This window comes from Mauremys mutica, chromosome 9 (assembly GCF_020497125.1).
Source record: "Mauremys mutica isolate MM-2020 ecotype Southern chromosome 9, ASM2049712v1, whole genome shotgun sequence".
Lineage (NCBI taxonomy): Eukaryota > Metazoa > Chordata > Testudines > Geoemydidae > Mauremys > Mauremys mutica.
This window is the reverse complement of record NC_059080.1, coordinates 14,655,403-14,671,607: the sequence shown is the minus strand read 5'-3', so window position 1 is coordinate 14,671,607 and position 16,205 is coordinate 14,655,403. Positions and strand designations below refer to the sequence as shown.

Here is a 16,205-nt window from a genome sequence, read left to right as displayed (position 1 = left end):
TAACCCAATTAGTGCTTTATTCACATTTTAAAAACTTGTACAATTTATTACAAATATAAAACAGTGCAGTTTTCCATACATTATCTCAACTCTGAGACAAACACTTAAAAGACATGGAAAAAGATTTAATTTCTATAAACATAACATTTGCATCACTCACATCCTTATTTTCAACGTCCTTCCCTACCCCCTGATTTAAAAAGATCAAACATACAACATACTGTAGGTTTATTTTTATTCAAAAAGTTACTGTCTCAAGACATAAATACAAATCAGAAAACAGTACAATTAGGACAATAGAATGTGGAGGACAACAGGTTAAGGTAAATATATAAAACATTTTAGCTGGTTGAAAACATAAAGCTGTAAGAACTGCTTTCACAAAGAAACACTCGTTCAAGAGTAAGAAAAAATCAATTTAAGTTTAAAATCATATATACAGTCCTCTCAGCAGTTCTATTAAATGCAGTGGTGTGAAAAACAATATAGGCAGTACTTTTAGAAATGAGACTATTTATTTATGTAAAATGAGTTAGGCAGATCTGGTTTTGAGTATATGGTTATCCCATGACTTAGTAAAATAATTACATTTTATCATGATCCTTTAGATAATCTATGGTTTTTGGCTACCACAGCCCAATGTTTAATTTCTGAATCTAAAAAACAGGAAGCCTTTTTGTGTTCACCCATTTGGGGAATTCTTGTATTGCAAGCGTATTAAGGCATGGAATGATTAAAATAATATACCTCAAGAACTGAGAGACAACTGACAAAAAATATACATATGTAATATAAGTTAATATTTCCTTTAAAATGATGTCTAGCTGCCTAAGCCTTGCAAAATAAGTTGATGTCAAAATGGCATAGATCCACTTTCTGTTTTAAACTGATTTAATTTATTTGTGAAAGGACAAAAAATGAAGTTTAAAGCTTAGCTTTCAAAGAATATTATGGGGTGGTTTATGAATTTCTATTATCCAATCTAATTTACATACAGAGGAAATGTACTGTAACCTGTTAGAAGTATCTTTAACCTGAAGACTGCTTGCAAAGACAGATAGATAAAACAATATAAAATACAAATTTAAAAATCATTTTTAAAGCATGAATTCTCATGCTTTTCTATTTTTAAACATTGTTAAACTTTCAATATATTTCTGAAACCTCATAATTTTAAGTTGGAATTTAAAAGTAAGAAAAAACTAAACAAACTGCGCAATTATAAAATCAGCACCAATTTATATATATATATAATTTTATTTAAAATTTAGATCCCTATTCCCACACTCTAATAAGCTGTATAATTTTTGTTTAGAATTTTTCTGCAAACATACTACAATAAGCTTCTTTTATTTGGAGACAAAATACAGTGGCACTACTGGAAGGAATTTCACAACATTACATTTTTCTTAAAGGACAAGCAAACTTTCAGGGTTGATAATGGGCGAGCATGACTGAATTATGTTACTTTCTGGCAGTTCTGAGAAGGCTAGAATGAAGCTTTTGGGTTTAAAAAATATTTTAGATGAAAAAATTGATAACATTCTGCATTTAAGCTTACTCTTCTCCATGATTATCTTAACTAAAACAAAGCTTCTCTTGATGCAGATTAAGCATTTAATTTAAAATGCCAAAACTCTGCTGGTTTTACAATTCTAGAAAAATCAATCCATCTGTCATTTCAGTTCATGTATGTAAACAAACCCAGCAGAGCTCATGATTATTTAGTACACCCAATAAATGTAAAAAAAGAGGAGCTCAAATCTGTACCAAGCACCTCTCAGAATGTTAGATTAAAACAAATGTGGAATACTTCTTATGATTCGGAAATAAACTAACACATAAAATATTGGTTTTTCAACAAAAACTGTAGCTTATCCTCAAACTGTTTACTTGTCCTTTACATTTCATTTTTCAGGCAAACAAAACTGCCCCTTCAATGCACTTGATCTTGAAAGCATGTCATTCTCCTTAGAGAAAAATCTGTTCAGAATTTCACTGTATCTACCACAATTTTGTATGTAAAAGCTTCCTCTTCCACTTAGAAAATGACTTCATCATGGATTTATTTGCTTATCTGGTATTAAAACATTGACACTCCAAGAACCTAAAACAAAAGAAAAATGTTACATATTAAAAGTGGCCTGCTAGACAATTTATATTTTTCTACAAATTCTATCTTAAATGTAAAGAACAAGACACAGAATGTACTACTAAGATTACATCACACCAAGACACATACAAATGTTCCAATCTATTTTAAATGTTCTATCCTCTCCTCGATCCAAAATTAGCAAAAATGAAGAGGATATTACCAAGTCTGTAGTATGGAAACAATACATCTCATATCTATTTATTAGTGGATCCTCAAAAAAATTGAAATATATGTCTATCATAAAAAACAGCTTAACACTCAATCATATTTCTATGAATTTAAATAAGTAAAAATTAGCTAGTTTTTCCATGAGTTAACAATCTGGAATTCTTTGAAGATGACAATTTCTCAGGCCCAAAACAGAAGTCAAGTATCTTATTCTTCAGAACTGTTAAAAAGCAGTTAGTCTTGGATGGAGTGGCCTCTATGAATGTATGGTCTGGTGCACAGACTGTCTCTATTAAGGGGGAGGGATAGCTTAGTGGTTTGAGCACTGGCCTGCTAAACCCAAGGTTGAGAGTTCGGGGGGGGGCACTTATGGATCAGGGACAAAATCAGTACTTGGTCCTGCTAGTGAAGGCAGGGAGCTAGACTTGATGACCTTTCAAGGTCCCTTCCAGCTCTAGGAGATAGGTATATCTCCATTTATTATAAAAGAAGACATCTTGCCTCTCAGTTGCTGTCCAGGATACAGAGACTAAACAGTGGGTACCGATGATGAAGGCAATGTATTCAGAAAAATACAACTAGTAAGTAATCTAATAAAGACAAAACCTCACTTGAGAGACCACATGATTAAGTGAAAGAAAGCTGGATCTGGGTGAAGAATCTGCTCAGACTTATCTGACATCAAGGAGGGCAAGCTGCTTCCTGAACTATCAAAAGGAGGTTCCAGGACTGACAACCAAAAATATCCAGATGCGTTCATTTTCCTCCTTTGCTTTGTATAGGACTTTGAGGATCAAAATATAGTGCAGTGCAACTATGTAAAAGAAATTTCATACCCTGTTGTAGCAAGAATTTATACAATACTGATGTGCACCTGCTCCTCTCTCTGGCATCAAACCAACTCTTAATGTTGACCTTGGCACTAACAATTAACATGGAACTGAAGTAAACTATAAAAGGCATACAAAAATACACTGTGATGAGAAACCAGTAGTCCTAAGTGCCAATGACACTGTGTGTGCCACAAAACAAGTGAGATCGCAGGGAACTATCATGACTTGTTTATAAACTAAATTTTGGATCCATCATAACCTAATTGCTTTTTAATGTGTCCAGCGTCTATATCAAAAGGCACAAACTCCAAGAGTGAGGGATCTGTACAAGCAATTCCATGAAGAAACCTACACTAAACCCTACCCAGAAGGAATGTGTGTTTATAAAATTAGACAGAATAATTGGCTTAGTTTTTTTAAATACTGAGTGATACAATTCCTGAATGATGTTTATATATGGATTAATCATTGAAATCTTTGAAATAAGCAGTTCAAGACAGATTTTTCTTCTTTAAATTTAAGCAGATTAATTAATTTTGTCTTGCACATTCACTTGACTCAGAATATGCTCTGGGTGCATGCACTTGCAGTACTGTAATTTATCATCTGCTGCCATCATGTGGTAATGCTGATAAACTGCAAGTACAGATGCATGTTTAAATTTAAGATCTATTGAAGGTGAAAATCCCAGCAAAAGTATATGCTCTGTGAGAGTGTTTTAGTAGGAATGGGGTAAAAGAATGGGGCAGATGGCAGCAAAAGTGAGCCTGTGGTAAAGATGTAAGCTATGATGTAAGTTTTGAGGTCAGAACCATCGGACTGGAAATGTATAATGGCCCTGGATTCAGAGGAATGAACCCTGTGTAAGATGAAACTGGCGACCGGGCTGAATAACATTAACATTTTAGTAAGATGAAAAAGATGTTTACAACAGTTCCACTACCTACAATTAATGGAAAAGCATTATATTTTACATTTGAAATAAAGCTTAGTGTGTGGTTGGTGTTCCCAACAGGTGCTATCTGAGGAGAGCACCAAAATCCTATTAAAAAAGCCATACTAGTGCAAATTCTGGAATGACTTCCTGCTATCAGAAGATGCCTGCTAATATGGAGTATGTATGTGAGCCAGATAAATGGATATTGGGCGGGGGATGGGGTTTAAAACTTCAATGGAATTTATATTACATATCCTTCCACTAAATAAACCCCACCCCGTTATAATTTTGACTATATGTATGTCAAATGATTTTTTCCTAATTTCGTTTTTCTTCCTCATGCCCCCCATGAAGGTTTCCTGGATCCACAGAACATCTCCTGTTTCCCTTTCCTACCAGAGCCTGGCTGTTTGGGTGCTGCATCTTGTTATTCTCAATGTAATTTTGTAATACTAAAAGAATGCTGAAAATGGCTAAAAATGACAGTTGGTTCATTACAGAATTAATAACCAGGCTACTTTTAACTGGACGTGACTGATGAAAGGAGCTGATTAAAGGTTCCTGATTCAGCTATGATGACAAGTTTATATGGAGTCTGGAGACGGCAGAGAAAGTGGGTGAGGGAAGGGAAAAATAGCTGTTCAAGTGGGAATCACAGGCTTTAGTGGCCTGTGCAGCTAAGGCTTTTTCAATTAAAAAAAATGCCTCTGCCCACTACAGATAATAGGGGGAAACATATTTAAACATTTCTCCCCTATTTAAATTCTGTAACCTATGTAGCACAAAGGATGTAAGTGACACATATTTTGATTGGTGAGGAGACCCCAGCCAACCATTGCTGACAACTGGCTGTGAAATCACGTGAATGGCTCATTCAGTCAGAACAGGGATCTTTGCCAACTGCTCCTACAGAAATGTCTTTCCACATTAGTAGTACTATCCTCTTATCATTTTGCTTTTGACCTAACCACAGGGAATTACACTCAGACCATGGAAAATCAGAAACTTGGAAATACCTTAGTATCACCAGCATGTAGTATTTCAGTTATCCCTACTTAGAAATTCATGAATATTGTTTACATTAATTACTTTTCCTGTCATGAAAAAAGCCACTACTGATATCATATGAAGTATCTTATATTACATAGTAAAAATCTGAAAATGTTACAAAACAGAATTACAGCAGAAGACAGTTTCATCAGCTACATACCAGTTGTCAAAATAATCACAAAGTACTCCTTAGTATTTGATTAAGTTGCCACAATCTTGGGTATTCCTTTCCAACTATACACCCAGTTTTATTATATATTTAATCTTACAATTAACATTCTTTTTAGTTCCCCCCTCTTTTCACTAAACCTACTGATTCATCCATGATTGAAGCAGGGTCAAAGAAATCTGGTTTTAGCTCCGTCCTCTCTCTCCTGTTCTTTGATGGTGGCTAAAATAAGCAAGCAAACAAACTGTCACCAAATATGTTAATAGTAAGTTACATTAAAGGTACAGGAAAAAGGAATCACTTATTTTGGAGCATAGATGATATTCATACTTTAAAAGCATAAAAATGTACAAAAACTAATTTTTATTCCTGTATAACTTTCTTTTTTACTTTTTGTATGACAGTTTGAACATGTTGTATATTAAGTGCCAAAAAATATTTTAAAACATATGCAAACTCAACAAAATAAACTTAAAGTAATCTTCCTTTATTTCTTGAACTGGAATTCTTTGAGATGCATGGTCCCTAGGGGTCATCACTCTTGGATGTGCATGCACTCTGTATGCCCAAGATTAGGAAGTCTTCAACAGCAGCATCTGTTGGTTCACGCCTGCATTTCCTCATGCTCCCAACCGAAGGCATAATTGGTGGCATGGACCAACCACTTCACTAGTTCTGAACTATCATGAATCACAAGATAACCCGAGCAGAGGGGAAAGCAGGGTGGGTTGTGACTAACCACAGGGACCACACATCTCGGACAACTCCACTTACTATAAAGTAACTTTCCTTTCTTCTTCACATGCTGGTTCCTATGGATATCCACTACAGGTGACTCCCAAGCAGTGCTCGTTGAGGAGGAAGGTGAGAGGAAGTATATTGTACTAAAGGAGGTGTCTCCAGCTGAAAACTGAACCATAGTATGCCTGGTGAAGGTGTGTATGAAGCCACAAGTAGCTGATCTATATCTCTCTGAGGGGGATATTCCCTGTAAGGCGGCTACCAATGCCTTGGCCACCAGCAAGTTATCAGGATCACTTGCCAAGTTGAGCTCAATGTTCCTGAGTATGGGAGGCAATAGGGGAATGGGAGTGAAGGCAAACATCAGTGGATCTGACCCTTGTACCAAGATGGCGGCCCATCTGGAGTTGAGGTCTTGGGCAGTCTGGGAGCAGTGTGCTGGGCAGTCCTTGTTCTGTTAGGTTGCAAAGAAGATCCCAAGACGAGACCCCCCCTTCTCCTCCTGCCCTACTACTGAAAGATGTGCTGCACTATAAATGGGTAGAGTTCCCATTCGTGAATCTACGTGGAAGCGCCTGCTGAGGCAGTCTGACAGGGGAATTCATTACTGCTGAACATGTGCTACCAGGAGTGTGACCTGATGCGTAATGCACCAATTCCAGAGCTAGACTGCTTCTCTGCAGAGTGGGGTAAGTCTCACTCCTCCCTGCTTCTTTATATAGTAGATGGTGATGCTACTGTCTATTCTTGACCTGCATGCATGAAATCCAAATAATGGCTAGAAGTGTCTTGCATACTTTGTGAACCACCCAAAGCGCGAATAGGTTGATTCGTAGCCTGGATTTGTATGGGGACCAGGAAACTTGGGCAGTCTGATTGTTGAGATGCACTCCCTATCCCAGTAGGGAAGCATCCCCATGAGTGTCCTTGTATATTGTGTGGGAACAAAAGACACACACACACACACAGTTTTCCCACAAAGTGAGCAATGTCAACATGTGCTGTGGAAAAGAAACTTTCTTGTCCAAAGGATCACTGTTCTGGGCATAGACGGGCTGTAGTCAGATTTGAAGGTGTCATAAGTGCAGCCATTTGCATGGGATGACACAGGCGCACACTGCCTTGTGGCCCTAACAGGACTAAGCAGAATCGCACTGTAATCTGAGGGCTCAGATGAGGTAGCCGATGAGATTCCTCCTGGCAAGGAACCAGTTCTGAAGTAAACAGGTGCTCCCCATGACTGAGTTCAGGTCTGCCCCGATGAACTGTATGGTTTGTGTGGATATTAAATTTACTTAGAGTCCTAAGGAACAATTTGAAGTGCAGCAGTGGTTACTGAGTACTTCCTGGCATGGCTGACTATGTACAGTCAATCATTGAGATAGGAAAATATTGGTCCAGCTTGCCTACGAAGGTAAGTGGCCACCACTGCAAGCATTTTGTAAAGACCCTCAGGACTACTGAGAGGCCAACGGGGAGCACTATGTAATGAAAATGTTGTTATACGTGGCTAAAGAGAGTGTTATCGTCAAAGGGAAGGTCCTCAGTGGTAGTTTGGACTGCTCTGGGAACCCTGAAGCCATGAACCCCTTCTCATGACTACTGAAATAGCAAAGGAATGTGATGCTATGTCCAGTGTATCAAGGGACTCCATCATCCAGGATGGCCTGGAAGTGAGGCCTGCATTCCGGAGGCAGTTTGTTCGCAAAGTCAAATAGCTTGTTTTAATTCAAGAAGTCATATCTAAACATGAACAAGTGGTAATTTGCTATTTGGAATGCTAAACTGTCCAATGAGAAAAACCTTCCTTCTGAAGAGATCCAGCTGCTTTGCGTCTTTGCCCAGGGGAGTGGATTGGGCTGGTGTAGCCGGCTTTTCTCTGTGACAGCCTGAACCACCAAGGAGTTTGGATTAAGCTGAGAAAACAAATATTCTGCTGCCTTGAGGGAAAACAAACTGTTTCTCAACCCTCTTTGGTGTTGGGTCACATGTGGCAGGTGTGTGCCAAACCACTCTGGAGAGAGTCACAGCCTGGAGAATGTCTAGGAACTCCTGGGTCAGATCTTGGACCTCCTCAAGCAGAATCTGACAAGAATCTGATTCTCCTGAGATGGTCCTGGTGCCACTTAAAGTTGTCCATTGGTGATGGACGCTAGCGATACTGCCTCATCTGGAGAGGACAAAGAAAGCACTGCTGGTGGAGCTGATGCTCGTAGCTAGTCCTCCTCCATCGACTGTTCCAGTGGAGCCTCTGGTTCAGGTGGATGGTGCGGGAGGAAGAGTCATGGAAGACCTCTTTTTAGAGGATTTAAGAAATATGTACCTCTTCTTGCAGTGATTTTGCCCTTATCTTCCTCATGTTTCCTCTGCATGGAGTCCTAATGCTTGCTGAAGGACTCCAATCCACTGAGAGAGGGTGTGGAGGGCTGCCCAGAGACTCCAGATGGGTTGATGTGAGGAGGGAGGGCTCAGGCAGGGCCTCATGGAGATCTCTATAAGGTACCTCCAGAACCTGAACTCATGAGATTGTCTGGTATATGGAAGGAAAGCACAGAGGATGCCACATTTTGAAGGAAAAGACGGTTACTCACCATAGTAACTGTTGTTCTTCGAGATGTGTTGCTCCTATCCATTCCAGTTAGGTGTGCGCGCCGCGCGTGCACGGCATCTCGGAACTTTTTTACCCTAGCAACTCCGGCGGGCCGGCTGGGCGCCCCCTGGAGTGGCGCCGCTATGGCGCTGAATATATACCCCAGCCGGCCCGTCCGCTCCTCAGTTCCTTCTTGCCGGCTACTCCGACAGTGGGGAAGGAGGGCGGGTCTGGAATGGATAGGAGCAACACATCTCGAAGAACAACAGTTACTACGGTGAGTAACCGTCTTTTCTTCTTCGAGTGATTGCTCCTATGCATTCCAGTTAGGTGATTCCCAAGCCTTACCTAGGCGGTGGGGTCGGAGTGAGACGTGGCGGAGTGTAATACCGCGGAGCCGAAGACTGCGTCATCTCGAGACTGTTGCACCAACGCGTAGTGGGAGGCGAAGGTGTGGACCGAAGACCAGGTGGCCGCTCAACAGATGTCCTGGATGGGGACATGGGCCAGGAAGGCGGCCGACGAGGCGTGCGCTCTCGTGGAGTGAGCGGTGAGGCGGCATACGAGCAAGCTCGTAGCAGGTCCGGATACACGCTGTGACCCAGGAGGAAATCCGTTGAGAGGATATCGGCTCGCCTTTCATGCGGTCAGCAACCGCTATGAACAGCTGGGGCGAGCGCCGGAAGGGCTTAGTCCGCTCGATGTAGAAAGCGAGCGCCCTGCGGACGTCGAGAGTGTGCAGCTGTTGCTCCCGAGGCGAGGCGTGCGGCTTCGGGAAGAACACCAGGAGGAAGATCTCCTGGTTGAGGTGGAAGGCTGACACCACCTTTGGGAGGAAGGCCGGATGTGGTCGAAGCTGCACCTTGTCCCCGTGGAAGACGGTGTATGGCGGACTAACCATCAGAGCGCGGAGCTCAGAGACTCGCCTCGCTGATGTAATGGCGACGAGGAAGGCCGTCTTCCAGGAGAGGTAGAGCAGGGAGCACGTGGCTAAGGGCTCGAAAGGAGGACCCATCAGCTTGGTCACAGCACGAGGTTCAAATCCCAGGTCGGGGCAGGACGCCGCACCGGCGGATACAAGCGGTCCAGGCCTTTAAGGAAGCGGGAAACCATCTGGTTAGAGAAGATGGACCGACCTTCCACGGATGGACGAAAGGCGGACACTGCTGCCAGGTGAACTCTCAAGGAGGAGACCGCAAGACCTTGCTCCTTAAGGTACCAGAGGTAGTCCAGGATGGTAGGGACAGGGACTACGAAGGGATTAAGGCCTCGCTGGTCACACCAGAGCGCGAACCGCTTCCATTTCGCCAGATAGGTGGAGCGAGTGGAAGGCTTTCTGCTCTCTAGTAGGACTTGCTGAACTGCCGCGGAACAGTCCCTCTCTGCGTGGGTCAACCACTCAGGTACCAAGCTGTAAGATGGAGGGACTGTAGGCTCGGATGGCGGAGTCTGCCGAAGTCCTGAGTAATGAGGTCCGGCCACAACGGGAGGGGGATGGGATCCCGAATGGAGAGCTCGAGCAGCAGGGAGTACCAATGCTGCCTCGGCCAGGCCAGAGCTACGAGAATGACGGTGGCTCTGTCCCTCCGAAGCTTCTGTAATACTCGATGGACGAGCGGGAACGGAGGGAAGGCATAGAGGAGGTGATCCTTCCAGGAATACAGGAAGGCATCCGACAGGGAGCCCGGCGCGTGACCCCGGAACGAGCAGAACAGGTGGCACTTTCTGTTCACCTTGGATGCGAATAGGTCTACTTGGGGAAACCCCCACCTGCGGAAGATGGTGTGCACGACGTCGGGACGGAGAGACCACTCGTGGGAGAAGAAAGACCTGCTGAGATGGTCGGCCAGCGTGTTCTGTACTCCCGGAAGAAAGGACGCTTCTAGGTGAATGGAGTGGGTCACGCAGAAGTCCCACAGGAGCATTGCTTCCTTGCAGAGGAGGGAAGAGCGGGCTCCGCCCTGCTTGTTCACGTAGAACATTGCTGATGTATTGTCCGTGAACACTGTCACACAGCGGCCTTGCAGGTGGGTGCAGAAGGTGCGACAGGCCAGACGGATCGCTCGCAGACATTGATGTGCAGAGCGAGCTCCTGGGGCGACCACAGGCCTTGGGTGTGAAGATCGCCCAGGTGAGCCCCCCAACCGAGCGCTGAGGCATCCGTGGTCAGAGTGGCGGACGGGCGAGGAGGGTGGAACGGGACTCCCGTACAGACAGTCTCCGGGTCTAGCCACCAGTTGAGGGACTCGAGGGTTGGCCTGGAGACTGTGACCACCATATCGATGGGATCTCGATGCGGCCGGTACACCGACGCGAGCCAAGTCTGGAACGGGCGGAGGTGAAGCCGCGCGTACGCGGTGACGTACGTGCATGATGCCATGTGGCCCAGGAGGCGGAGACAGGAGCGCACCGTCGTGGTTGGGAAGGAGATGAGGCCCTGGATGAGGGAGACCATCGTCTGATGACGAGATTGCGGTAGGCAAGCCCGGGCCAACGAGGAGTTGAGGACTGCTCCGATAAACTCCACCCGCTGCGACGGGATCAAGGTGGACTTCTCGGTGTTGATGAGAAGACCGAGTCGTCGGAAGAGGGACAGTATGTCCGTCAACTGGCCCATCACCAGCTGCCGAGACTGCCCGCGAACCAGCCAGTCGTCGAGATACGGGTAGACATGTATCCGACGACGGCGGAGGGCTGCGGCAACCACCGCCATGCATTTGGTAAATACCCTCGGTGCGGTGGAGAGCCCGAACGGCAACACGGCGAATTGGTAGTGGGCATTGTTGACCACAAACCGGAGGTAACGTCGATGGGGAGGATAGATCGCGACGTGGAAGTAGGCGTCCTTCATGTCGAGGGCGGCAAACCAGTCTCCCGGATCCAGAGAGGGAATGATGGTCCCCAGGGTGACCATGCGAAACTTGGGCTTGAGCAGGTACTTGTTCAGCTCGCGAAGGTCCAGGATAGGACGTAGCCCCCCTTTCGCTTTGGGGATGAGAAAATAACGGGAATAGAATCCCCTGCCCCGCCTGTCTTGAGGCACTGCTTCTATGGCACCCACGCTCAACAGAATCTGGACCTCTTGTAAGAGGACTTGCTCGTGAGAGGGGTCCCTGAAGAGGGACAGGGAGGGTGGGTGGGAAGGCGGGGGCGAAACAAACTGAAGGCGGTATCCCGACTGGACTGTTTGAAGCACCCAGTTGTCTGTTGTTAATTGGGACCACGCCGAAAAGAAATGGGAAAGGCGGTTGTAAAATAAAGGGGAAGGATCCGGTAGGGAGAGTGATGGGCCGTCCTCGAGCGTCCCATCAAAAGGCCTGCTTGGAAGAGGCCTGGCCTTGGCTACGCCTATTGCCGGAAGGACGACGGCGGTTTGTAGCTGGTCGCCGGCTATTATATGGGCGGTAGCGTTGTTGGTTGAAGGACCGGGGGGGTTGCTGCCGGAAGGGCCTGCGCTGCGTTGCCGACGTGTGCATCCCGAGGGTGCGGATGGCAATGCGGCCGTCTTTCAGGGTCTGGATCCGGGAATCCGTCTTCTCGGAAAATAGACCCTGCGTGTCAAACGGCAGGTCCTGCAGTGTATATTGCACCTCCGGCGGCAGGGTGGAGGACTGCAGCCAGGCGATGCGCCGCATCATCATGCCGGAGGCTAAGGTCCGAGCTCCGGAGTCCGCAGCGTCGAGGGCGGCCGTGATGGAGGACCTAGATGATCTCCTTCCCTCGTCTAACATCGCCGCGAACTCCTGGCGGGAGGCTGTTGGCAGGAGCTCTGTAAATTTCGCCAGGGATGCCATGATGTCGAAGACGTACCTGGCGAGGAGGACCATCTGGTTGGCGATACGCATCTGTAGTCCGCCAGCAGAATAGACCTTACGGCCTAACAGGTCCATACGTCGCGCGTCTTTCGACTTGGGCGCAGGGGCAGGTTGGCCGTGCCTCTCCCTGTCGTTGACCGACTGCACGACCAACGAGTCCGGGGTCGGGTGAGTATATAGATACTCGTAGCCCGTGGGAGGGACAGAGTATTTGCGCTCAACCCCACGGGCCGTAGGAGGGATGGACGCAGGCGTCTGCCAGAGTGTGGTGGCATTCTTTTGAATCGTCCGCACGAATGGCAATGCCACTCGCACTGGAGCCTCTGACCCAACGACGTTCGTTATGGGGTCCTCGTCCTCCTGGACCTCCGCCACCGGGAGAGCCATAGCCGTCGCCACACGGCGAAGTAGGTCCTGGTGCGCCTTCAAGTCTATCGGCGGAGGCTCCTTGGTCGACGCTCCGGCTACCGCCTCATCAGGTGAGGACGAGGAGGATAAGCCCTGGACGACCGCCTCCGACGATGGATCTGCTGCCTGCTCGTCAGGAGGGTCGGGCTGCGTGTGCCCCTGGGGTTCAGGTGGTATGGAACCCGCGCCTGGTGGTGAAGGGGCCGGTCGGCTGACTGTCGCCTCCGGTACCCTGCGCTCGGACGCCGGGGCCCTCGGGGGGAATGGCACCCCCTGAGTCTCATAGTGGGCCCAGGGAACCCAGAAGCCCCACGGCTGTGCCCCCTGAGGATGGCCCTGTGGGGTGGGCGGCAGGTTGCAGTAGCCGTCTGTCCCGGAAGCGACCGACGCGGGGCGGGATGGCCATGGAGGTGCCGAGGCGCTGACGGAGTGCGCCGCCGAATAAGGCAGTCTGTCCCCGGACGGCAGCGAAGATCAATGCTGGTCCGCTCGGTACCGGGATGGCGACCGGGAGCGACGTCCGTCACGGTGCCGGGAGCTCGACCGGGATCCGGATCTGCGGTGCCGGGAGCGGCTGTGAGAGTCGCGGTGCCGGGACGGAGACCTCCGCCAGTGCCGACGCGACGGTGACCTGGACCTGGTGCGACGCCGGGACTGCGACCGGCGTCGTGACGGCGAGCGGTACCGGGACTGCGACCGGCGTCGCGACGGCGATCGGTACCGCGATGGCGAGCGGTGCCGAGATCGCGAGCGACGGGACGGAGATCTGCCATGGGACCGGGAACGTGACCGGGACCGGGTGTGCCGTCCATGTCGTCTGTCCAGAGAGGGCGGCCGGGTCATTCTGGCCGACTTTCCCACCGACACGACAGCCCGCACCGGCGGTGCCGGGGGCCGGAGGCTCGGTGCTTCTATGAGCTGAATCAGCTCACGCGCGGAAGAGAATGTCTCCGGCGTGGATGGCAGCCGGGGCTCAACCACGGTCGGTACCGGGGAGCGTGGTGGCGCCGGACTCGACGGCCCTTGCGGCACCGGAGTCAAAGGCCCGGTGCACGACTTGTGCACGGCCACCGCGGGGGCCGCAGGTGGCGCAATTGTTTTCGCCGAGTCCTCAGCGGGGGCCTTAGCAAGCGCCTTCGCCAGCTTGTGTCTTTTTGAAGGCGAGAGCGAGCGGTGCCGGGTCTTCGTAGCCGCCTTCTGAGGCTGCGGGGCCGCGGTGCCTGAGCGGCTTGGTGCCGCCGGTGCGCTCTGCACCGAGGAAGCTCGCGGTGCCGGCGCGGACGGTGCCGGGGTCTGGAGCGACGCTTCCATCAGGAGCTGTTTTAAGCGGATATCCCGCTCCTTGCGAGTTCGCGGTTTGAAGGTGGAACAGAGCGAACACTTATCTGTTCTATGTCCTTCGCCCAGGCAACGGAGGCAGGCGTCGTGCGGGTCTCCGACGGGCATAGGCCTCTGGCACAATGCGCAGGGCTTAAAGCCCGGTGCTTTGGGCATGAGCCCGCACCGGGGGAGGCAAAGGGGGAAACCCCCCCTTAACCTTATCTAAACACTAACTATCTAACTAACAGAACTGTAAAAACTAATCACTAAACTAACTATGTACAAACAAGTAGCGAGAGCTAGGGTTGTGGAGGACAGAGAGCACTCCACAGTTCCAACTGGCCGTCACGGGCGGTAAGACGGAACTGAGGAGCAGACGGGCCGGCTGGGGTATATATTCAGCGCCATAGCGGCGCCACTCCAGGGGGCGCCCAGCCGGCCCACCGGAGTTGCTAGGGTAAAAAAGTTCCGAGATGCCGTGCACGCGCGGCGCGCACACCTAACTGGAATGCATAGGAGCAATCACTCGAAGAAGAATGTTTGCTTCTCCAAGACAATACTGATGATCTTGTGCAGGTTACTCACCAGCATAATCCAGGGACATTCCACTCAAGGTTTGAAGCCTGGAACTTTGGACATAATAGGTGCTTGAAAAAGTGAGAGAACTGCGGAGGTGGGAGGGTGAAGGGGAGCCACATTATCCCCAACTCAATATCCAAAAGTTTAACCACTATTTATATTTACAGGTATGATGAAGCAGAACACTAAAGAGGAAAACAGACACTTGAAAATTCTGTCCCCAGACTGTACATTGTAGAAAAGGAACTGGAGAGGCTATCAGACTATTTTCCCCTTAATGCCCTCAGTTGACAGCATGAGAAGGTGTAGGGGCAGACCAACAGACACTGTTATTGAAGAGTTTCTAATCCCAGCCACTAGGAATGTATGTGCACGCCGTACTGAATACCCACAGGAACCACAATGTGAAGAGGAACTTTGAATAATTAAAAAAAGGAACTGTGCTGCTAATATCTTTACATCTTTAACATCTCTGCCAAAACTGTTAAAACCACCTTCAGGTTTAAAAACAAAAAAAAAAACCAAACAAAAAAACAAAAACCATGACCACTAATTGTTCTGTGATGCAAAGAAAATAAGTTTATTTAAGAAGAATCACTGGCTTTAGCTAATACTGAAATAATAGCAGGCTTAAATTAAAAAAAAAAATCATAAAATTTTCTTACCAAGTCTATGTCCATGGTGTCAAAATCCATGCCTTCATTTAGGTCTTCGATTCGCCCTTCGGATGACATCATCACATCTTCAACAATCGGCTCCTCATCATCTTCCATCAGGCTTGTACCACGCCGACTGAAGAAATAAGAAAAAGATTTATTTCGCACTGGATCTGAGCTACTCAAAATAAAAAATAAAAACACATTAGAAAACCCTAGATATGAATTACAATTGTAATGAAGAGTGATGGTACTAAAGAAAGGAAGTGAGAGTTTGGTTATCTTCGCTGAACCTGAACGACAAAACCAGGCCCAGCCCATGAAAAAAGCTCTCTCTTTATTTCATATGAAGAGAGGAGACTGGAAACAATTACAAGATTTGCTGTACACCATCATCTTCCTCAGCACTATTGGTGTGCGGACATAACAGATCTCAGAAAATATCGGAGTCATGGCCAATTTATATGACTCAAAGGAACGATTGTTGTTACTCTTTTCACAGTCTGAGGTGCTTAAATTGACTGGAATTTTTTATTTGGATCTGAGATCTTAATGAAACCCGACTTTTGTTTTACTTTACCACATAAAGGAACAGAACCACCTTCTCCAAAGGCAAGTCTCCTTGAGATACTCTGAGGATCTTCTCCCTCAGGAAGGATCAGAGACTAGATTCTCAGTTCTTTTGAGCTCTCAAGCTGAAAGTGATTGAAAAAGAGCCCCTCTGTGACAGATGAAGAATATGTAACCAGGGCCACCTTGTACATCTTTCCATTACACAAAGGGC

At 47.2% G+C, this 16,205-nt stretch overlaps 1 protein-coding gene across 1 annotated transcript in view; it reads right to left on the bottom strand.

The window, feature by feature from the left end:
• Window positions 1-221: 221 nt before the first annotated feature.
• The window catches only part of STAG2 (stromal antigen 2), a 174,916-nt gene continuing 158,932 nt past the window's right edge, over window positions 222-16,205 (bottom strand). The window contains exons 32-34 of the mRNA XM_045030088.1: window positions 15,431-15,557; window positions 5,457-5,534; window positions 222-2,107 (exon numbers count right to left, since the gene is read on the bottom strand). Of these exons, the coding sequence (XP_044886023.1) occupies window positions 2,084-2,107; window positions 5,457-5,534; window positions 15,431-15,557 (229 nt within the window). The 3' untranslated portion in view covers window positions 222-2,083. The remainder of the gene's footprint in view (window positions 2,108-5,456; window positions 5,535-15,430; window positions 15,558-16,205) is intronic.